The following is a 23877-nucleotide window of genomic DNA, read 5'->3' on the forward strand; positions in this document are numbered from 1 at the left end:
AAAAAGCATAAATGAAATCGATCTTTTCTGGCCGAGATTTTGGGGATGTCACACTTCAAGTGACCAAGAATGGCTCAAGACACTCAATGGGGGTAGGGTTCAAGATAGGATGGTGGAGGCTGAAAAGAATGACATAACCCTAAAGTTAAGGTCCTTAAATATGGAGGCGCTAGTAATCATGGAATTGGACTAAAACATCCACCACATCGTGGCCATTCACTTGCCACATTGTGGCAATTACGCCAGACACGATCTCCATTAAGTTGCCATGCCACGTCGTGGCATGTGGTTTTTCCTAACAACCATATCTTAGACTCTATTAATTCATTAACTGATTCTTTCAGGAAAATGGGTGCTAACAGTTACATTTGGTTTTGATAAAGTTTGAACATGAACCAGCTTCTATGATCTCGGTATGTGAAGTAATTATTCTCTCAAGCATTTCATTGAGCACTTACAGTGCACTGTTCTTTTCCCCATTTTTGCTAGCTCATGAATAAATCCAAAGCCATCCCGTCTCAAGCATCCAATTCAAAAGATAAAACAGAGCATATGGAGGCATGATGCGATAGAGATGGAAACAAATACGATAGATAAAGGAAAAGTAAAAGGGACATGTGTGCTGGGTGATATTGGATAAAGATTTGGGCGATGTTGTGTAACTCGTCCCTGAACTCGATGGAAAAGGGTTAGGAAATGGAGGAGCAAAGTGCCATCGAAAAGCTATCAGGGATGTTGTTACCTACACTGAACATGCTCGTCGTAAGACTGTAACAACCATGGATGTTGTGTATGCTTTGAAGAGGCAGGGAAGAACTTTGTATGGGTTCGTAGGTTAATACAACTATGATGTAGATAGTGGATATTATGCTTCATTTACTGTAATGAATCATGTAGAATTTGGAACGATGGTTCTAAGATTTGAGAATTTATAATATGGATATGTAACTGAATGAAACTCTTACATTCTTTGAGAATCAAGTGAATTGTTTACATGATTTGCTGTAACGTCCCAAAATTCAAGACCAAAAATTTATTTTTAATAAAACATTACTTAAACCAAAGACATCATTCCAAAACATAATCTGAGTATAAGTTTTCAAAACACATGTTTATTATCAGAGTAAACATTCCCAGGCTGACTAATCTATGGTGTGTGCCATGCGATCACCCCGAGCTCCTCCCTCCGCTACCGGAAGTACCTGAAAACAAAACTGAAAACCGTAAGCACGAAGCTTAGTGAGTTCCCCACCTTACCACATACCATGCAAAACCACATACTGCACACACTGGGCCACGCCCTCTACTTCGGGCCTCGCCCGCTATAACGGCCCCGCCGCTCCAGGCCCCGCCTGGCTTCGAGCCCCGCTCGGATACAGATCTGTTTCACTTAGGCCTCGCCTGTCACAGGGCCTCGCCCACTAACATATAATAGCACATAAACATATCACATAACATTACATAAACATATACTAACAACTCTTGTTCTAAGGCCTCGCCTATCTCTGGGCCCCGCCCGTGTCCTGCTACTGATGAGTCATCGAACCTCGTCCATACTCCTGCTGATAGTGAGATACGGGCCCAGCCCACCCTCACTCCTTTCCTAACTTGGGCCTCGCCCCTGCTCTGCTGCTACTGAGATGTGGAACACCATCCACACTCTGCTATTGGTGAGATACGGGACCTCGCCCACACTCACCTCCCTACCAGGCACATACAAGTATCACACAGACAACAAGTATAAACTATCGCATAAACCATTCCTTGGGCACCCACCCTCTATCATCGGACCTCGTCCGAATATCATACTAGCATACCGTGCCTAGGGCTAGCCCCCGGGTCTTCTACTCATAACTACATGGGCCGACATTGTGGCCGTAGACCCATTCATACAAAGGGAAACTCACCCGATACTGCTGAACTGTTGCTGCTAACCCCTTTGACCGCTACCTGACCACTGACTCCGAACTGCTGCTCCGCTAGCTCCCCGAGCTACCAATATCAACATAACACTTAGTTTAACTGACCTTCAAAGGTCAACCAATCCAACTCTGGTCAAAGTCAACGTCCTGGTCAAAGTCAACCTTCCAGGTCAACCCTACTCGTCGAGTCACCCTACTGACTCGCCGAGTTCATAAGTCTAGAGTCCTTCCACTCGCGACTCTACTCGCCGAGTCAGCCCCTGACTCGCCGAGTCTACTGATTCCCGATTCTTGTCCTGTCCAACTCACTGAGTCCTGGCTCGACTCGCTGACTCGAGACTTAACTTGAAGGGTTTGGGACCACGCGACCTGACTCGCCGAGTCTAAGAACAGACTCGCCGAGCACACGACAATCTTCATCCAACTCACCGAGTTGTTCATCCAACTCGCCGAGTTCATGCCTATCTTCATCCGACTCGACGAGCTGTTCATCCCACTCGTCGAGTTCCTCCTCATCTTCAAGCTACTCGCCGAGTCCACTCGAGGGACTCGCCGAGTCCATTAAGATCCACTTACATGCAGAGGACTTCCGAGTCATGCATGGACTCCAAACTGTAGATCTACCCTTCCCAAGCCTATTCCCCACGTAAAGTTGCAAACTTTACGTGTAGAGAGGGAGATCTTAGGCAAAATGCACCAATAACTAGGGTTTAAGACCAAGAGGCTCCAAAATCCACCCAATGGCTGATACTTTACGGGATTCTAAACCAACACAAGCATGGATCTGAGGTAGCAACCTCAGATCTGGACCTCAAGCTTGAAATTGATCTTAGGCATGGCTTAAAAGCCCCAAAACTCATAACCAAAGAAGATCTAAAGGAGGGAAACGAATTGATACCTTCCAATGCTCTGAAATGTTCCCCAAACTTCAGATCCAAAGCCACTCCTTGATGCTTCCAAGATTCCCACTTCTTCTTCTTCTTCTAAATCACTCAAAAATGGCCAAAGCATGAATCATCACAATGGGGGCTTAAGGTGCGACGTTCTGGGTGTGAGAGGCTGTAAAGGAGCCCTAGGAAGAAGATTGAGACGTTTAAATAGGCTCCAAGCCCCGGATTTAGGGTTTTCCTCGCACAGACCAGACTCGCCGAGTCCACTTGGCTGACTCGCCGAGTTGGTCACTTACTCCTTGACCCGGACCCCGCTCCGACTCGCCGAGTCCTTCCTTGGACTCGCCGAGTCCCTCTTAAATTTAGGGTTTCCTTTACTTTCTTGGCTTTCAAAATCTTGGGTGTTACATTTGCATAGTCTTCTCATTGTTGTATTTACTCTTAATATGTGTATGAAATTTTTCTTTAAAGTTTTGTTTGTGTTTTCATAGTTCTTCCATATATATATATATATATATATATATATATATATATATATATATATATATATATATATATATATATAGAGAGAGAGAGAGAGAGAGAGAGAGAGAGAGAGAGAGAAAGAGAGAGAGAGAGCACTGGTGGCGGTGCAGTGGATAGGCCTATTATTTTTTTATTTTTTGTTTTAGTAATGTATTTAGGATAATATGAACAAAATACAAAAAAGAAATGAAAATGGTAAAATTGTCATTTCAAGTTTATTAATGACCAAAATGGACAAAACCACAGAAAATTCTTGATTTTGGATTTTCCATACAAATTGAAAACTTTTTTGATCCTATCCATAATTTTTTTCAAACCAGATAGACTAATTTAGACTTTATCCATAATTTTTTCAAACCATATATACCAATTTTATAGTTTTATTAATAAAAAATGAATTGGTATAGAATGTATTCCGCTTAAGGGGCCTAAAACGCCAATATACTAAACTTTTGTGCCAAAATATGTTAAAAAACGAACAAAGTGTCCAAACGTTCAAAATCTACAACCAACTAAACTTCTTCTTAAAACCCTAAACACAAAACCCTTCTTCCTCCCCACCGTAAAGCATTTGCAGTATCATCATCAGTTGAACAACGAGGACTAAGGAGTAAGGACCATGAAGTCTGAAGCAGTAGCAAGGGTCTCAGGGAGGCATAGAATGACGCCGCACCTACCCAACAATCCCGACTATGAACCGTTAAGGGAGCTTTTCAGCCACCATATTCATTCATTCGACCACTTCATCGAATATGGTCTAGAGAAGGCACTCATGAACATCAAACCCATCGAAGTCGTGGATTCTAACACCCAGTTGAAGCTAAGAAATATCCTTTTACTTGTTTCCTTAAAATTGCATTATTGAAATAGAATTTAGTCGGTAACCGGGTTCAGTATACCTTTCCTTTTTAATCTTTACTTCAACAAATTTGGTTTCTGGAATGGAATTCGGAACCTTTTTGTTTGCAGGTTTTGTTAGCTTATTAAACTAGAAAGTTCTATTCTTTGAATCTGCTTTATTGCTCTGATGAATAAGGTGTTCTTTTTGTGTTCGCGTTTTAGAATCTAATTGGCTTCTTATTAACTTTAAGACTATGAATTCATTCTTCTTGTAAAAATAAGATAAATTCTTGAATATGCTGGAATCTGTTACCTTTTGTACAAGTTTTCACTTGAGGAGCAATTACAGATTCTTCTATTTGCTTGGTTTATCCATACATTTCGATACAACTTGAATTCCTGTGTCATTTTTGTTTTGTTCTTGACCCAAATCATACTCTGGTTTGAAAAACCTGAGCTATATCCTCCCCAAAAGGAGCGCCTTTCTCGGACAGTTCGTGAATCTCTCTATCCTTTTGAGGTAAAAATACACAGCAATAGACAATTTTACCCTCTCCTTCCCTTAACAGGGAAAAAATATAGAAACTTACTGGATTATCTGTATGTTCATATTACAGTGTAGACAGGCCAAGATTTCCTATACTGGTAAATTTTTGGTAGATGTTTGCTTCAAATATGGTGATGGACCTGGTGGAGCTGTTATAAGAGAAAAATTTAATTTTGGACAGTTACCTGTTATGCTAAAGGTAAGCAATGTCTCTTCATTGATCTTTATTTTATTTTGGTATAAAAGACTCTATGTTATAAACCACATGGATATCTATTTACCTGTTATGTTGAATGTAAACAATGTCCCTTCATTGTTTCTTGTTATTACTCATCATTTCAATAACCTTTTTGCAGTCAAAACTTTGTCACCTTAAAGGTGCTGACCCTCAAAAACTGGTGTCTTGTAATGAAGAACCATCAGAAATGGGAGGGTGAGTAATTTTTATGGTTTACTATTTTTTTTTATGTCATATACAGGGACATCAATTCTTCAATTCTTATTTCTTATGTAGGTACTTTGTATTAAATGGACTTGAAAGAGTTGTCAGGCTATTAGTCGTGCCAAAAAGAAACTATGTAAGTTGATTTGTATACTCTACAGAAGTTATTACAATCTTTAAAAGAATTGATAATGATAATGATCTCAGCCAAAATAAGAATTGCAACATTGCATAGATATTTGCTCCCCACTTTTTTCTTTTGACTTTTTTATTGACCACTTTTTCTAATCATCAATGTCCATATTTGCAGCCAACTAGTATGGTCAGAAGTGCATTTAAAAACCGAAGAGAAGGGTTCACTGATAAAGCTGTGGTGATAAGGTTATTATTTTTAGAACACAAGAGTAACTACTTCTAGGTTTCTCCATTCTTTTTCTAGGTTTAGAATATAGTTGTTGATTTGTTCTTTCTGTTACCTTCTCAGATGTGTTAGAGAAGACCAATCAGCTGTGACTCTCAACTTATATTATATTAGCAATGGGAGTGCAAGGGTTGGGTTTAGGTAATTAATAATTTATAGTATGTAAAAGTTTTTGGTTACTTTAAATAATTACAGCTGACTGTTTTTGTAACATTTGTAGGATACGAGGGAGGGAAAACTTGTTACCCATAGGTCTTGTTTTGAAGGTACTTTAGTGTACATATTTATCCAATATCTTGCTCTTTTGACATGATTTGTATGTAACACAGGTGTTATCTTGTTAAATTTCAACAGGCACTTATTGATACTACTGATCATGAAATTTTTATGAGTTTGACATCTGTCTACAATGAAAAATATGAGAAGGCAATGGGTTGTGTTGGTACTCAGATTTTGAGTGAAAGGGCAAAGATTATTCTTAATGAAGTTAGAGACTTGAATTTATTTACTCGCATACAATGCTTGCAATATATTGGTAATTAATTATAATCTGTTATCACCCTTTTTTTTACTATTCTTACTTAATGGTCAACCCAAAGTCAACTAAATAAACTCCATTCTTCTTTTCTCATCTTTATTCAGGAGAGTATTTCAAACCTTTTATGGATGGTATGGAAAACGAAAGTCACTCTGCTGTAAGTGTATATAAATAAATCTTTACATCTTTTATCAGTTTTGCAATCTTACTTTCTCTTTTTTAACCTTTTTTTTAAAAAAAAAAAAAAAAACTTCTTTCGTTTTGTAGGTTGCTGATGCTGTTCTAAGAGAATTCATATTGGTTCATCTTGATAACAATCATGATAAATTTAATCTGCTAATGTGAGCCAATCTCAATCTCATTTTATAGATTATTCACTTTCTATGATAAGAGTTTTGAATTTCTTGGCTTTGAAAATTCTGACATATGTTTTTTTTTTTCAGCTTCATGGTGCAGAAACTTTTCTCTTTTATTGATCAGACCTCTATACCAGACAACCCTGATTCATTGCAAACTCAGGAAGTTCTTCTGCCAGGTCACTTGGTTACAATATATGTTAAGGTAAAAATCAACTACATTTATTTAAGCATACATACATTTTGAAAATATGGAAGAGTAGACAATCTTTTTCCTGCTCATTTTCAGGAAAAGCTCCAGGAATGGCTGCTAAAAGCTAAAAAACTACTTCAAGATGAAGCTGATAACAGAAAGAAAAACTTTGAGTTTGGAAGCTGTATGTTCCATTCCATGTCACCCTATAACTTACTCAAACTCTAGATGTTAAAACATTGTTGATCTAAATCCTTGTTTTTATTTTTTGGTTTTAATTATTTCAGTAGCTGATGTTAAGAAGGCATTGGATAAGAATCCTGCAAAACAAGTCGGTTCAGCTGTTGAAAATATGTTGAAGACTGGAAGATTGGTTACACAGTCAACTCTTGATCTGAAAGAGGTATTTAATTTATTTAATAAATCTTGTATAAATTGTTTAAAAAATTTAACTTTGGGTAATCACATTTTGTTTTCTAGAAAGCTGGTATGACAGTTCAAGCAGAAAGGCTGAATTTCCTCCGTTTTTTGTCACATTTTAGAGCTGTTCATAGAGGCTCATCACTTGCAGGACTTCGTACTACAAGTGTGCGTAAATTGTTGCCAGAGTATGTAATTTAAATTTAAATCTAAATCTTTTTTATTTTCTTTATATTATGTATAATATATATATATATATATATATATATATATATATATATATATATATATATATATATATATTCTTTTCTTCCTTATTTACAGGTCATGGGGTTTTGTATGCCCTGTTCACACGCCAGATGGCTCTCCATGTGGACTGCTGAATCATTTGACTGCCTCATGTCGTAAGTTCACACGTTTTTTGATGTTTTGTTTTTTATATCTAGAATTTAAAAAGTGTAAAGAAATAAATGAACTGCATTCCTATTTGTAAATGCTTTATATTCTTGATGCTAATAGATGTTCTCTTTATAGGTATCACCTCGTATTATGATTCAGAAGGAATAATCAGAGATTTCTCAAAAATAAACAAATCTATCCTAAGTGTTCTGGTTGGAGCGGGTATGACCCCTGCAATTCCCAAACTTGTCAAAGCTGGTCCTCCTGAAATTCTTCATGTTCTACTTGATGGGCGTGTTGTTGGTGCTATTCCCACTGATATAGTTGAAAAAGCTGTCAACCATTTACGAAAATTAAAACTATTAGCAGCTTCAGCGGTTTGCATCTTTTCACTTTCAATAATTCTTTCCTTTACTTTTTTTTTTTATCAATTTAAAAAAATTATATAATTAAAAACAGATCCCTGAAGATCTGGAGGTGGGGTATGTACCTATTAGCATGGGGGGCGCGTTCCCTGGTCTTTATCTGTTTACAAGTCCTTCAAGATTTATACGCCCTGTTAAACAGAAGTTTCCAGAGGAAAAAAACAATAATATTGAACTGATTGGTCCCTTTGAACAGGTAAATATATAATTATATTTACATGATCAAGAAACAGAAATCTTTTTTTTTTTTTTTTAAGAAAAATGAAAATGTTGTGTGTTTGTTGGTAGGTGTATATGGAGATAGAGTGTCCAGATGGAGGAAATGGTGGAAGATTAAAGGAGTTTCCTGCTACTCATGAAGAAATTCATCCAACTGGAATACTTAGTGTTGTTGGCAATCTTACCCCTTGGTCTGATCATAATCAGAGTCCAAGAAATATGTACCAGTGTCAGGTCTTTATTTATTTGTTTTTAAAAAAAATAACTTTTTGATGTATTATTGTTTTAGTGGTTAAAAAGATTGTGAAATCTTGGGCAGATGGCAAAACAAACAATGGGGTTCTCTTCACAAGGAATCAATTGTCGTGCAGATCAAAAACTTTATCACCTTCAGGTTTCTCTTTCTCTTTTAACAGTTTTATATAAAAAAAAGGATTATTTTTATATAAAATTGGTTATTGCAGACTCCTCAAGCTCCGATAGTTCGCACTGCTACATATGAAAAGTATAGGATTGATGACTCTCCATTAGGAACAAATGCAATTGTGGCTGTGTTGGCTTATTCAGGGTAATTCTTTTGTTTTCAGAAACAATTTAATTATCTTTTTTTTTTCTTCATGGTGTGATTCATATCATCATTATCATGCATCAGATATGATATGGAAGATGCTATGGTTTTAAATAAATCATCTGTTGATCGTGGGTTTGCTCATGGACACATTTATCAGGTAAATAAATCTTATCTCTATGCTCTATATCATATATATATATATATATATATATATATATATATATATATATATATATATATATATATATATATATATATATGTTGCTAATTTTGATTTTGTGCTAATATGATGGATACTGTTTACATAATACAGACTGAATCTATTGATTTGGCTGATGAGAAGAACAAATCCAATCGTGCCAATAGAGTATTCAGAAGAAGCAATTTAGATAAAAAATCACATTCATTCATCGATTCAGATGGACTCCCATACGTTGGCCAGGTTCTTCTTCTCCTTCTATTTGAATCTCTACTTTTCTCTAATATATTCTATCTCTATAGAATGTTGACTAGTCAACCACCCTACCAACTTTCAGAAAATAAAACCAGGTGAACCATATTACAGCATGTACAATGAAGTCACAAGCACTTCATTCAACCAAAAATTAAAAGGCTCGGAACCCGTAACAGTCGATTACGTTGCAATCGATGTCAAAAACAAAAAACAATTACAAAAGGTAATTCAATTTATTCATTTTTCATAAAAAAAAGTTCATTAATTATCAAAATCATATAATCAAACAGGCAAACATACGATTAAGACGTGGCAGAAACCCTGTAATTGGTGATAAATTCAGCAGTAGACACGGTCAAAAAGGTGTATGCTCACAATTATGGCCCGATATCGATATGCCATTTTCAGGAGTTACAGGAATGCGACCTGATTTAATCATAAATCCTCACGCGTTTCCTTCTAGAATGACAATTGCAATGCTTCTAGAATCCATAGCTGCAAAAGGAGGCTCTTTACATGGAAAATTTGTAGATGCAACACCATTTTCCAGCTCAGTTAAAAAACCAGATGGAACCCTAGAAAATGAAGAAGACTCTCTCGTTAATGAACTCGGGTCAATGTTGACTTCCCGTGGCTTTAATTTTTACGGTACGGAAGTTTTGTATAGTGGAGTTTACGGGACGGAATTGACTTGCGAGATTTTCATCGGTCCGGTTTATTACCAACGGCTCCGGCATATGGTTTCCGACAAGTTTCAGGTAACGGAATGGAATCCCCAATTCCGATTCCGATTGGAATCTTCCATTCCGATTCCGACATTTGCTAGATAAAAAACCTCGTTTCTCACTTGTGTGTGTTTCAGGTTAGGTCAACGGGAACGGTTGACCAGGTTACGAGGCAACCGATAAAGGGGAGGAAGAAAGGAGGTGGGATTCGGTTTGGTGAAATGGAGAGGGATTCTCTTCTTGCTCATGGAGCGGCTTATTTGTTACATGATAGGCTTCACACGAGTTCTGATCATCATATTGCTGATGTGTGTTCGATTTGTGGGAGTATTCTGACAACATCGCTGATTCAGCATCAGAAAAAGGCGATGAGGGAGATTGCTGGGCTGCCACCTGGCAGGGTACCGAAGAAAGTTATATGTGTTAATTGTGGGACAAGTAAAGGGATGGAGACGGTTGCTATGCCGTATGTGTTTAGGTATTTGGCTGCGGAATTGGCGGCTATGAATATACGTATGACATTGCAACTAAGTAATGGAGCGGGGGCGTGAAGCCTGTGTTTTTTCATACAATTTTGAAACTTTTATTTTTATTTTTTTTATGGTCTGTAAGTTATATGCATCTATATGTGACTTCTAAAATTGTTGTAGAATGAAAGGGGTGAGTTTTTTTTTTGGTGAGTTATATGCATCTTATTTAGCTTCTTGTGACTGCCCATCTATTTCGTCTGTGAAGCTTTGTTTTTCTCACATTTTACTTGCGTACAAATATGTGGTCAATTCGTGGAATAAACACGCATTTCAACCAAAATACTGCTTATGGTAAGTGCATAGAACAAGTACTTTAAGCTACGTTTTGGGTTTTTAAGAGTGTATCAAACAAGGCTCTTTTTGAATGGATTTAATCTACCCATAATGCGTTTGAGAAAATCAAAGATTGTTTGTGCACGTCTCTTTTTGAATGGATTTCAATCAATTATTTGAGGTCGAGTGTGATGCAAGCGTTGTTGTCATAAGGTTGTTTTGGTACAAAATAAACGCTTTATAGCTTATTTCAGTGAGAAAAGTTGAATGAAACAAAGAAGAATTATAGTTGGTATGTAATTATATGTTATTGTATGTGCTTTAGATCATTGAAGTCATCACTTGAGGCCTAAGCAGTTTGTTTTACATTCTGATCATCAAGATTTAAAACATAAATGGCCAAAACAAGTTGAACTCAAGACATGCAAAATGGGTAAAAATTCTCCAATCATTTAACTTTGTTTTAAAGTATAAAACAAGAAGTTCTAACATTGTTGCAGATGCCATCTCAAGAAGATATGTCATGTTTGCTTTTCTTGGGGAAGAGTGATAGGCTTTTCTTTCATTAAACAACTGTTTCTAAATGATCTAGATTTTTCTAAAGTTATTAAAGAATGCAATGATCAAGCTTGCGGTTCTTATATCATCCAAGAAGGGTTTATTTTCAAGAACAACAAAATTTGTGTTCCTAAAGGAGGAACCATAAGGGAGCTACTAATTAGAGAGGCACATAGAGGATGATGATTGGGTGGTCATCTTGGAATCAACAAAACCATTGATGTATTACAAGAACAATTCTACTAGCCACACATGGAAGGTGATGTTACCACTCTTATTGCTAGATGTGCAACATATCATCAAGCTAAAACCAAGTTTCATCAAGGCATGTATACTCATTACTTTGTTCTGTATCACAAAACAGACGATGCCATTCATTTTGCTGATTACTTAAAGAAATTATGCGTCTTCATGGTGTTTCTAAGACAATAGTTTCTGAGAAAGATGTCATGTTCTTAAGCTACTTTTGTTATGGAAGTTGTTAGGAACAAAGCTATTGTTCAACAATGCCTATCATCCACAAAAAGATGGGCAAACAGAGATAACCAAGTGTACACTCACAACCTTGTTAAGAAGCATGGTGAGCAAGGTTTGCTTATAATGGATCTCAAACTTATACTATTGGACACACACCGTTTGAAGTGATCGAAAAAGTGAATCCTCTTACTCCTATTGATCTAATATCATTTCCTAAGGGTAGTGAAATTCACTTTGATGCATCAACTCGAGCCAAAGAAATACAAAAGATTCATGAACAAGTCAAAGCAAAGATTGAGCATGTCAAGTTGTCAACAACTTACACAAGAAAAAGGCTAACAAGCATTGCAAGAAGGCTCTCTTTAAACCTGGAAATCTCATATGGTTGCACTTAAGGATGGAAAGATTTCATTCAAAGAGGAAGAGCAAGCTAATGGCAAGAGGAGATGGACCATTTTAGGTGTTAGAAAGGATTGGAGATAATGCTTACAAACTAGAATTATCAGGGGGATACAAACATATAAGCAACTTTCAATGTTGGGGATATTTCTTCTTATCTTGAAGATGGTCTATTGGATATCTGAGGGAAAATCCTTCCCATCCACAGGAGGTTGATGCAGGGGCATCCATGTAATTTTTAGCTAGTACAAGACTAGCCCATTTCATCTCTCCAGCTCACATTGGGCTTTGATTGTTTTGGGTTCGAAACACTAAAAGGGAGAAGGATAGTTTTCTGGCAGCCCAAAGGAGTGGAAGAGTCTTCCTAATCATCCTATTAATGCTTCCTTAACAGGTCTTTAATAGTACTTCAATTATTTTCCAACTTTTGATCTTTCTTTAGCCTTTTCATTTTCCAAGATTTATGTTCCTTTTAGTTTTCTGGCCCTATATATAGGGTTCCAAGTTATACTACCAAATCATCTTTTGGATAATGAATTTACAATAGTTTGTGAAGCTGATTTTGAGCGTTTATACATGAAAGGAGTCAATTCTAGATTGTTGTTAGTGTGGTGATGTTGCTTTATCACTATTAACATCAATATATAGTTACCAATTTGGTTGATTGTGGAGGTGTTTATGTACTTTATCCTTGATCTAATCAGGTTATTTACTTTTCCTTGTTCATATTACTTTTCTTATATCAAATATCCCACCAAATATGCATCAATTAGTTTAAAACAAGATGTTAAATGATGATCATCCAAGCATAGAATAAGATGTTATGGACGAGGTGGTTGGTGACAAGGATGAAGGAAATGAGGGTATAGACGGATCTGGGTATTTTGCTGATGATGAAGGTGATGGGCTTAGTTGTTTATAAGGCCTTTTAAGAGGATCATTAAGTAGAAGCTAAAGAAACGTGTCATTCTCAAAGATGTCAGTGGATCATTAACTACCATTCCAATGAACATATAATAGTATGGTTTGTAGTTGAGGGATACAAATTTAGGCAAATGATTTTGTATCCCTTATTAGTAAGTTTTTGAATATCCTTTTCTGGATGAACTGTGGTGATTGTATCCCTTGTTACTTTGAATTTTAATTATGTACATCTTATGTGGAATGCATGTTGTATACTTGTCTCTAATTTACATTGGCAATTCATAACATGTTTTTGGCAGGTAATCACATTGCCTTATTGGGTAACATTGGGTGTAAAGTACAATACCGTATTTGGTAACATACCACATGATGCAAAACAACTATTCCCATTTTTTATAATATCTTTTGGCCAATTAATGATCATAAACTAGTTTCAGTGCCTTCAAATTTAACAATATGGATACATAATATATAGCAAATAGATTTGTAACAACCATAATTTACATTACACAAAAATATTACAATATGACAATCATATGTTTCTTCAATTATAAACCCTTAATAAAAAAAAAAAAAACTTAGGACTTCCACACAATGTCAACAAAAAGACCAAATATGAAGAAAATTAAAGATATCACTAGATGAAAAACACCAACTGCCCAATAACATCATCCTAGACTTCTTTGACTCCATTGTAGATTCATGAACAATGGCTTTAACCGCATTTATTGCCTTCAACAAACTTGGTATGATATCAATGGATCTAGGACACATAGATGGGTCGATCCTACCGATAAAGGCCATGAAACTTGGTTTTTGAACAAGACCAAAATCTACGACCAAAGTTGGTGCTTGTCCACAAGGTTTGTATCATCGCAACTTATCCATAATTACAAAACACCATCTTCTTTGGTTTAATTCACGGTTTTAGAAAATTAACAAGTAGGGGTAAGCGAAAAAGAAATATAGTATATGGGGATAAGAGTGGGCACTCTCTATAAATTTATTCATACGTTTAAAAGATAATAGGCACAAAAAATGGACAAATTTGTCATCGCATGCATGGCACATGGTGAGAGTTAACGGTTAGGTTGTGACATTGTCTATCAAAAGAAAAAGAATTGTGCAAGAAAAATGAACCTAAATGATGAATAGTTCAGGAAACAAAACTTGGACTCAAGTTGCATGATTTACCTAACTATAAGTAACATTTAAGTAATTTAGTGTAAAATGTATTTTTATGTTTGAAAAAAATTTGATATGTGTAATTGTCTATTTTCAAATGATGTTAAAAAACCCTCATGATAAAACATACATGTGTGGGGGTCAACCACACACACCCACTCACAAATAAAGTCGGAGGGTAGGAGTGTGGCAAAGGATGTTGTTTGCCACCTCAGTTGTGGTAACCACCGCTCCTAGCCTATGGTTTGGGGTACAGTTTCTCTCTTCTTCTTTCTCTCTCTCTCTCTCTCTCTCTCTCTCTCATATGTGGCATACATGGTGGTAAAATGAGGTGGAGGTGGAAAAAGCTGAGGTGGGTTGTGATGAACTCATTTCAAATAGAATATATAATTTAATAAAAAAGATAGTTAATTAAACATTTAAAATGTATTATGAACTTTTAAAAAAGTTGTTAATGGAAATCAAAATTTATGATTCTTAATTAGAATTAAGGTTATATACAATTTTTTTTTTTGTCATTATAACATCAAATGGTGGAACTGAGCCACAACCATAAGATTTTACATTAAAAGTATACTGGGTTGTATTGTACTTTAACTTTTTTCTTTATAAAATCATATTTTGAAAAATTTGACAAATTATCGCAATAAAAACAAATTTGTATTTGAATCACAAGCCTATGATAATTTAGATTTTTTACAATGCAAAGTTGTAATAAGATAAAAATAAACAAGGGGAAATGACACAAATGCCTTACAAAGTTTCTAGGGTTCGTCGGTTCAGTCCCTAAAGTTTTTGTCGGACTTTATAGGGGTATAAACTATGATACGACCTACTCTTTTAATCATTTTCAACCTGTAATAGTTGGTTCACAATGAGACAATGACTATTTAGACCAAAAAAACTCACATTGTGCCCCTATAAAGCCAAAAAAAATAAGTTTGGGGATCGAATGCTTATGCCACAAGACCGATTTCACAACACAGAAGCACAAACTTCAAATTGAAAAATGGAAACCTAAAAAGTTCATAATTCACATCGAATAAACAAAACTAACTACTGAATTTTACTTAATTAGATGAAGAAACATGCATGTTGATGTCGGGATCTTTCAAAATTCTTGTTCTGATAACTCATTCTATTTCTGAAATGGAAGGTTTCTTCTCATTTTCTTGTTTTCCAACTAGAATTGATAGTGGAGGTAATGGTGTCACAGGGTTGATCCGGCAAACTTTGGGTTTAGCATCTGGATTGTTATCGTTAATTAATTCCATTATCATGTTTCTTCTTCTCCCAAATCACTTCGACCTTATGGCATAAACATTTGGTCCCCGAACTTATTTTTTTGGCTTTATAAGGACACAATGTGACTTTTTTGGTCTAAATGGTCATTGTCTCATGGTTCACATGGTGAACCGGCTATTACAGGTTGAAAGAGACAAAGGAACAGGTTGTATCCTAGTTTATACCCCCATAAAATCTAACAAAAACTTTAGAGACCGAATCAACCAACCCTAAAAACTTTGTAGGGCATTTGTGTCATTTCTCCAAATAAATAAATAAACAAATCAACATAAAACCATATTTTGAAAGCTATAGGATTTTACATTAAAAGTATACTAGGCTGTATTGTACTTGAACTTTTTTCTTATAAAACCATATTTTGAAAAATCTGACAAATTATCGCAATAAAAATAAATTTGTATTTGAATCACAAGGCTATGACAATTTAGATTTTTTACAATACAAAGTTGTAATAAGATAAAAATAAATAAATAAACAAATCAACATAAACATAAACATGTTATTTCTTTCACTCATAAAACATCTATATGACCATGCAATAATCCATACTCTAGATTCTAGAAGCACAAAATAGATAGTGTGAAGAACCTATTGGGTGTCTTTATTTAACAAAGTACATGTACATTATTAGCTAATAACTATATGACTGAACTAGAAGAAGAATACACAAGTTTTTCCTGCAACTAAACGCTATTTGATTTGAGAGCGAGACTTATTGTTTACATAAATCCCTTCTTATGCAGATGAATAGTGATGATAATGATGAGGGCATTCTCGTCTTTTAATGATCATATTATGTTGTTGGCATTGTCATCATGTGGGAACCTCTCCCCACAGGAATAACACCAGGAATACCTCCAACAACATATTCTTCCTCTTGTGAAGAACCTGCTGCACATCATATCATAAATTACAAACTGTTTTTTTTTTAAATAAAAAAAAAAAGTACCTGAAACATCATCACCAGCCTGAGCACCAGCAACACCAATGCAACAGTACAAAGATTGTTCATCAATTTTCAACTGTTCATAAGCCAAGTACACATCTTCAATCGTTGCAGCTTCATATAGCATTGTCAAATCTTTAATGCATGATATATCCTGCAAAATGAAGTTAAAATATATGATCAAGGGTTTGTTTTGACTTTGACTTTAAAAGGGTAAAACAGTCTTTTTATTCTTTTGTCAATTAATAAAAAGATAATATCACCTTTCTATGGACAGAAGCAGCCTGCAAATGAGCTATCAAACCAAGCCAATACGCATTCGACTTACTTTCAGCTTCATGTTTCATCAGCAAGGTCCGTTTAGCCTGTCAGAGTCAATCAACAGAATACACCTCAAGGGTCAAATCCGTAATTTTAAAAACTAAGATCAAAACACGTTGTGTATATTATGGACTTCAAATAATGTAAGAACAAACCCTGTCCAGTTCATGATCCCCTATCTTTTTGCTATGTAAGCCTCGTAAGACACTCTTACAAGCATCAACCGCTCTGTGCACCTGAAATTAGACTCTTAACAGGTTAAAAAACTAATAAAAAAAGAATATTTTCTCTCAAGTACTTGTAAACTGAGTTGACTCACCTTGCCAGGTGTAGATGTGACCGAGATAACATACCAACCGAGAGTCAACCGGTCAAACAGGTTTAACTCGAAAGACACATCATATGTTAACCCCTGTGAGTCTCTAACTTCCGTGAAAAGCCTAAGAAACAAAACATCAGAATTTATCAACAACAATTAAAAAAATAAAATATAATTTTATTTTATGCCCAGAATTACCTGGAATTAATAATCTCAGCTAACAGCCCCACAGAAATTGCAAAAAACAACGGGTGGTTCCGTGATCTTTTTTCTAGGTCAAAATTCACATTCTCTGTCTTCACAAGCTGTCCTTGGGTTTCTAGTTTTACAGATATTTTTCACATGTGAGATAATAAAAAATGAAATAATTATTTGCAAAATGCTTACCATTACTTATGGAGTCAAGAAGGTCGGTTCCATCAACCGTGTATCCCCACCGGTTAGGTGCGGGGCCCGCAATGTATGCACATGCTCTCTCATCAGTATCCTTCAAGAACACCTATTATCAAGTACAAAAAAACCCCCACATATTTATACAATTGTTCCAGATTAATTACACAAATAAAATGAAATTTTTGCATTTTTGGTCTCACTTGCTGAAAGTGCAAATCATTAGGAGAAGGTCTGAAAACAACCGGGGTATACTCCAGTGCCTTTTCAGCTCCTCTTTTTGCCTTAATTGTACCCAAGTAATCCATCACACAAGCATCAATATCATCTTCCGAAAAATCTCCCACAATGCTCACCTATTATTATTTATATAAAAAACTAAGAGTGAATCAGCCGATTGTTACAGTTTATAAAATGAAATTATAAAATAATAACATGCAACAAACCTCCATGTTATCACTAACAAACTGACTCATTACTGCATCTTTTACAGTTTGTAATGTTAAATTTTGTAAAGAATTTGGTGTGGGCTCCACGAATCGTTCGTCTTCATCCAACATTGCTATCATGAGTTTGTGAGCAGTTGAACGTTCCAAGCTTTTGGGAATAGAGCGATAATATGATAAATATAATTGTCTTGCTCTATCAAATGCATCTTCAAGCCACACACTATGCTGCATCATGATGTAAATATATATAAATATTAATATATAATCAATCATTTACCATTTTATAAATATAGTAATCTGAATTAAATTATATTTACCTCAAGCACCATATGAAGCAACTGGAATGCAGCACGCATTCCATTGTCTCTTGTGGTAAATCGGAACTCCATACAGAGAAATTCTTCTGTTGACTCCAATGAACAGTTGATCAAGTGATTCACACAGAATAGCTCTACCTGTTCCCTTGTGAAATTACCAACACGCCCTCCCTCACTCAAAGTCCGAACACCCAAAACAACCGCCCCCCTTGTGTCCGGCGTCTCTGCCGCCCGTCCACCGCCTACTATAAGCCGCATCACCCCACCACATGTTTCTGTTTTTGATATCTTATTTGACATAAACAACAAACATTCATGTCATGTCAGTCATACAAGTTAAATAGTAAGAAATTTATAAAAATTACAATAAATTTATACCTTGTAGTTTATGGAAATCCCATTAGAGAGACGACACTGAGTAATCCCTGTTTCTTTTTCATGAACTTTAGTATCATTTGAGTTTAAACCAACAGATACAAAAGATGGCTTTAGTTCCAACTTCAAATCATCCAGCTGTTCTAAGGTTATCAAATCCTTGGGGACCTCAAACTGTAGTAGTGTAATCACAAAATATAAGTTAAAAAACCTAAATCTAATAGTATTATATAAAAAAGTAGAAAATAATCACATATTGAGATATACCTCTGCTTCAGGCTCAATGGGTTCCTTCAAACCTTCTTCAATTGCAGTTGTTATCTCATTTGGAGTTATCTTGAAATCAACTTCACCAACTCCATCAACATGCACTCTCTTCGGGACACATGCAACAATGGCTGCAGGAATAGGTGCAGATGCTTTTCCAAAATCTGATATGTACTCCAACACTTGTGCACCAATGGAATTCACCTACATAAATTCCACAAAAATTAAAACAATCTTATCATCTCCCAATCATAAATAATAATAATAATAATAATAATAATAATAATAATAATAATAATAATAATAATAATCTTGGAAAAGTTTACCTCTTCAAGAGTGACAGTTCCAGCAACTGCAATCAAACTTTCATGACTTTGTTTATGATCCATAACCCTATGTCCAAGTGCATCACTTTCCATAACAAAATCCAAATTATCAACTGATGAAATGTTATCACTCATTGCAGCTAATTGTTCACTATCTTTTAACAATGCATCAAGATAACGCGCTAATTCTCCTTTTGTAACACCAAACTCTTTAAGCCTTCGAACCTGAAAACAAGATCCAAAAAAATATAAACATGTATGTTACTATAATTTTAATATTGTTATTGAAAAGTACAACTACAAACCTCTTGTGCAGCCACTTTAATTGCACTTTGCCAACTTTTAGGTTCAGCACTGACTGTAAGAGTAGTGACTGTGCATCCTTCACGCCCTGAGTCACTATGATCCAACTCAATGGATGTAAATGGAGGGCTAGAACTCTGTAAAGTTACTTTTTTTATTAATAAAAGATTTGCACAAAACAAAAATAGCAAATCAAGTTTCATGAGATACACCACCTTATATCTTGAGTTGATCCGAAAATGCAAAGCTGAAAGGAATATTCTCTTCATAAGAACATTACGCAAATCGCCATATGTTTTGACTTTGTTCACAGGAATCTGCAAAAGGGTAAACACTTAAAAACACATGGATACTTGTGTGTATAATAAGTATTTGCAAGTCTATTTTGTTGCTTCTTGCCTTGCAGAACATGTTAATTGAGAAGTTTTGAAGCAGTTCATGTTGAAATATTTGGGGAGATATGAGATCTTCATTTCTTTCAGGAAGAGACCAGTTATGTTCTACAGGAGGACGAATTGCATGCCTTTCTTTTTTAACAACTTTTGATTGGTCCACTTGTAGAGATGATGATCTGTCATGTGATGAATCAGCTGATATCCCTCCTGTGAATTTAGGTACAAGGAAGCTTGCCATTGCACCAAATGCACTGGTTTTAGGTGGCACAGGAGTCTCATTGATAGCATGTTTTGTTCCAAAAACAGCCTGCATAAAAAATCTTTATATCAACCAATTTTAAAAACTAAAATGAAGATGTCTAATACTGAAATGGCATACTTCAATGTGATGAACTGTCTTTGAAATGTTGTCTATATCCCCCACGATATATAAAGTTGCATTTGCTGGAAAGTACCAACGTTCATGGAATTTCCTAATTTTATCTGCATCCCACTTTTTAATCTGTTCTTCTAATCCAATTGGGAATCTTCTACTCAATTTATTCTCAGAATGTAGATGTTGCAACAACTGTGGTTACAAAATAAAAGACTGATTACAAAAAAAGTGGCAACAATAACAAGAAAAATGAATTATTTGAATACCTGGCAATCAACACGGTACTCAATAGTGTTCATCATTTGCAACTCTGATAGTATTGCACGTCTTTCTTTCTCAACTCTAGAAGCAAGAAACTTTGGGTAAAAAGCTATCTACATCATACATATAACAATTGTTACAATGAAGAACAATTATTACACTTCACAACAAACCATCATGATGTTTCCAAACTTGTCATACCTCATTTAAAGCATCCAAAACAGTTGGAAGTAGATCATCATCAGCATCCTATAGATCAAATGATTGTGTAAAGAAAGATGGAAAAGAGATTATAAGAGAATATTAAATAAATTTGAGAGGTTTATTTTACAAACCTGAATAGAAGTAGGTGAGTGGATGTGAAAAACCGTATGATGAAAATCTGTATAAGCATTTGATCGTGCACCAGTCCTTAAAAGTTTCTCCCTTTTCTTACTTCCAAGAAACGCGACATGCTCAATCATATGTGCAATACCTTGTTCATCATCTTCTTCATCAATTGATCCCACATGAACCTCCATGTGAGCTTCAAACCTGTTTTGTGGAACTTTATTGGGCAAGATGAGGTACCGAAGTCCATTCTCCAATTGTCCCCTATACAACTTGGGATGTGATGGAAGTTCAGAACCTAAAAAACCCTCTAACTCTCTCCTCCATTCAATGCTTTCTGTGTCAAACAATAGATCAGATGATTGCTGTTCTAAAGCACTCTCTGGCCATGCTGTGCTTGCTGCATGTGGCTCATCGGGGCCCACAGCTGCACATGAAACTTGGACTCGTTTTTCCTAACAATGTGTAAGATATAGATCAGAAAGGATTCATGATCATATGTAATTTGATGTAATTAGTGAACTTACAGGCACATTGTTTACTCCATGCTTTGAGATATGAAATATAGATTTGTCCGACAGCATTCTTGAGGTAGAATTGCATATAGGAGTCCGTTTTCTTCGCCCATGATGAAAGCAAGAGAATCGTGTACATTGATCTAGCAATGGCCTTTGAATCAATGGTTTATCCAGTGGAGAAGTTATTCTATCCCCAACAATCTATAGTAAAAGGCACAGAATTTAGTCAGATAAAGATACTAAAAAAAGGGGGAAAGTCCATCTTACATCATTTATTTCCGCTTCAAATCATGTAAGAAGATAATGTTCAATTCAAAGTTATACAATCAGCTAGAATCATCAATTATTCCACATATGATCCCATGAAAATTGCAAACTTTAACCTAATAAATCGACAAAAGCGTTGTGATTATTTGTCAAAGTTCTATAATAAACTTCATGAATCAGGAATAAGGGAATTGTGTGTGTTTCAATCAATAACTTGTAAACATCGCCATGCTCTAAAATTACAGCTTGAAAGAGCTCCTCCAAAACAAAATCTGTTACACACAAGATACGAGAACGAACAGCTGCCAAACAAGATTCCTATGATTTTGTTTGTTCCCAAACTAATCGATAAATAAGAGACCGAAGATAGATTCAAAAAAAAAAAAAAAAAAAAAAAAAAAAAAAAAAAAAAAACACCTTAGAGATGAAGTAACGAGGCGGAGCGGTGACTGCCCGGCGACTATGCGTATGGAAACAGCGCAAAGTAACAGTCTTCTTGTTGTTAGCCGGTAGGTTACGACGTGATACGACATAATTGGATTTGTTCGAAGAGGATGAAGAGAAGGGGGACTTAGACTTGACTTGTAATGGTGCGGAACCGCATATGATAGATGAAGCTTCCATTGTCGTTGTCGTTTGGTTTGTGAAGGAGGATAGTTGCAGGAGGAAGTCGGGAGAGATGAAAATAAGGGGGCGACTTTTATCCTCACAAAACCAAAAGAGTTTATTGAAGGCTAGTTTTGATATTTGTGGCAACAAACTTGTCTTTCCTTTTCACTTCCAAACTTCTTTCTATGGAACTCAAACCCGGTTCAGTTCGATTCGGTTCAAGTCAATTTTGATTTGAAGCGTGACGTGGGTAATAAGTAATCACGGAGAGAGCTGCACATGGTCCGGCCCTTTAAGCAAGAAGCAGCCGTCGGTCCACTTTACTCCTAAGGGAGAAATATCAGCCCGGCCCACTTCAGAAAAGTCTATTCTTTTTAATTATTAACTAACTAGGTGTAAGACCCGTATATTATACGGGTTTATTAAAAGTAAAATTTTAATATGAAAATATATAAACATTAAATCTCTAAATATTATTAAAAGACAACTCTTAATTCACCTACGAAGCAATCAGGACCTTTGATTGCATTTCAATCCTATATTTTTCACTATTAGATTAGATTGCTGACATCATCATCTTCAAATAAAATTCAAACACAATTACATTTAATTATAGAATCTTTAATTTATATACGAGATATTAGTTTCTCTAATTAATATTCTTCCTAATTTAACTCACTTATTATAGCTTCTAACTTCAAAATTCAAACCAGTTTAGTTTTTATTATTATTTTTTTTTAAAAACTCATTAAATAAACATATCAATAATTTGGTCATTAACCTATAAAATCTAATCTAATCCTATTAAATTAGCAAAATATTTAAGAGTAAAAAAAAGTCAGTATTATTTATAATTTATCTCCCGGTATAACCCACGTAAAATAAATCAATTTTAGATAATGGTTTTGAATCTAAAACTCATTTATTAAACAAGTCATTTAATTTGAAATTCTGATTCAATATAAATGATATCATTTTTTATCCAGATGAATAACCGAAAATCTCCAAAATAATATTTTAGGATCCCATTTTTTTTGGAAAATAATGATTTCCTTATTGAAAAACAACATATATATACGTTTACATTGAACTTGTTCTTCTTACGATTTTGGATTAATTAATATGATTTTCAATGTTCTTCTTTAACGGTCTTATTCTATAATTCTTTTTTCAAGGTTCTTTATTTACCATATTCTCCTTTTTCTTCTACAATTTCTTGTATTTACTTTGTTCTTATTACTTGTTATTATTGTATTCCTATTGAGAGGTTATGAAAAAAAATAATCAATCTACTTTAAGTATATTAGTTTCATTCATTTAGTTATAGAAACAAAATTATATCCTTAATATTAAAATTTTTAATATGCTAACCTATGTTTGTCAAGAGAAAGCCATAAAAATCGTTTTAACGTATGATGGCAAAACTCGTGCAACAGACCAAAAGCAAGATGAAGAAGTTTTTTATTGTTACACTTCAACTTGCATGAACAAATACATATATCTTGTTCGAAGTTTTTCAATAATTCTTTTATACATATTATTATACTCTTTAGTTAAATTTTCTAATTTT

The 23877-nt window shown here is 35.1% G+C and overlaps 2 protein-coding genes across 3 annotated transcripts; one reads left to right on the forward strand and one right to left on the reverse strand.

Annotated features, from left to right (window-relative positions):
- The first annotated feature begins 3841 nt into the window (after nucleotides 1-3841).
- LOC111880634 (DNA-directed RNA polymerase I subunit 2) lies at nucleotides 3842-10561 on the forward strand. The gene is made up of 26 exons (XM_023877056.2): nucleotides 3842-4164; nucleotides 4615-4697; nucleotides 4795-4923; nucleotides 5081-5157; nucleotides 5239-5302; nucleotides 5477-5547; nucleotides 5651-5728; nucleotides 5808-5853; nucleotides 5942-6122; nucleotides 6230-6282; nucleotides 6393-6466; nucleotides 6569-6686; nucleotides 6771-6858; nucleotides 6962-7077; nucleotides 7155-7282; nucleotides 7419-7498; nucleotides 7629-7870; nucleotides 7953-8114; nucleotides 8207-8371; nucleotides 8457-8531; nucleotides 8602-8705; nucleotides 8790-8865; nucleotides 9022-9150; nucleotides 9245-9385; nucleotides 9453-9920; nucleotides 10025-10561. The coding sequence occupies exons 1-26, from the start codon at nucleotides 3957-3959 to the stop codon at nucleotides 10436-10438; spliced, it is 3570 nt and encodes a 1189-aa protein (XP_023732824.1). The 5' UTR covers nucleotides 3842-3956; the 3' UTR covers nucleotides 10439-10561.
- Nucleotides 10562-16017: 5456 nt separating this feature from the next.
- On the reverse strand, nucleotides 16018-22461 carry LOC111880628 (stromal processing peptidase, chloroplastic). Of its 2 annotated transcripts, none has more exons than XM_023877049.3 (22): nucleotides 22116-22461; nucleotides 21441-21632; nucleotides 20919-21368; nucleotides 20785-20832; nucleotides 20589-20696; nucleotides 20326-20514; nucleotides 19951-20253; nucleotides 19767-19868; nucleotides 19554-19688; nucleotides 19249-19473; nucleotides 18923-19126; nucleotides 18659-18829; nucleotides 18281-18568; nucleotides 17961-18188; nucleotides 17718-17870; nucleotides 17512-17623; nucleotides 17323-17443; nucleotides 17125-17245; nucleotides 16961-17041; nucleotides 16748-16849; nucleotides 16488-16638; nucleotides 16018-16426 (listed from the first exon to the last, which is right to left on the reverse strand). In XM_023877049.3, exons 1-22 carry the CDS (start codon nucleotides 22320-22322, stop codon nucleotides 16332-16334), a joined length of 3786 nt encoding a protein of 1261 aa, XP_023732817.1. In that variant the 5' UTR covers nucleotides 22323-22461; the 3' UTR covers nucleotides 16018-16331. The 2 variants fall into 2 exon arrangements, with proteins under 2 accessions (XP_023732817.1, XP_023732816.1); XM_023877048.3 differs by having other exon boundaries at nucleotides 16018-16429.
- Between the last annotated feature and the right edge of the window lie 1416 nt (nucleotides 22462-23877).

This window comes from Lactuca sativa, chromosome 7 (genome assembly GCF_002870075.4).
Source record: "Lactuca sativa cultivar Salinas chromosome 7, Lsat_Salinas_v11, whole genome shotgun sequence".
Lineage (NCBI taxonomy): Eukaryota > Viridiplantae > Streptophyta > Magnoliopsida > Asterales > Asteraceae > Lactuca > Lactuca sativa.

Excerpts from the sequence above, each read along its gene's own strand:
- LOC111880634 (XM_023877056.2), top strand. The coding sequence starts at position 3,957 with ATGAAGTCTGAAGCAGTAGCAAGGGTCTCAGGGAGGCATAGAATGACG. Across the intron at positions 6,467-6,568 it reads GATAAATTTAATCTGCTAAT|CTTCATGGTGCAGAAACTTT; the intron begins GTGAGCCAATCT and ends TTTTTTTTTCAG. Across the intron at positions 7,871-7,952 it reads AACTATTAGCAGCTTCAGCG|ATCCCTGAAGATCTGGAGGT; the intron begins GTTTGCATCTTT and ends AATTAAAAACAG.
- LOC111880628 (XM_023877048.3), bottom strand. The coding sequence starts at position 22,322 with ATGGAAGCTTCATCTATCATATGCGGTTCCGCACCATTACAAGTCAAG. Across the intron at positions 17,871-17,960 it reads TTGTTAGTGATAACATGGAG|GTGAGCATTGTGGGAGATTT; the intron begins GTTTGTTGCATG and ends AAATAATAATAG. Across the intron at positions 16,430-16,487 it reads GGCTGGTGATGATGTTTCAG|CAGGTTCTTCACAAGAGGAA; the intron begins GTACTTTTTTTT and ends TATGATGTGCAG.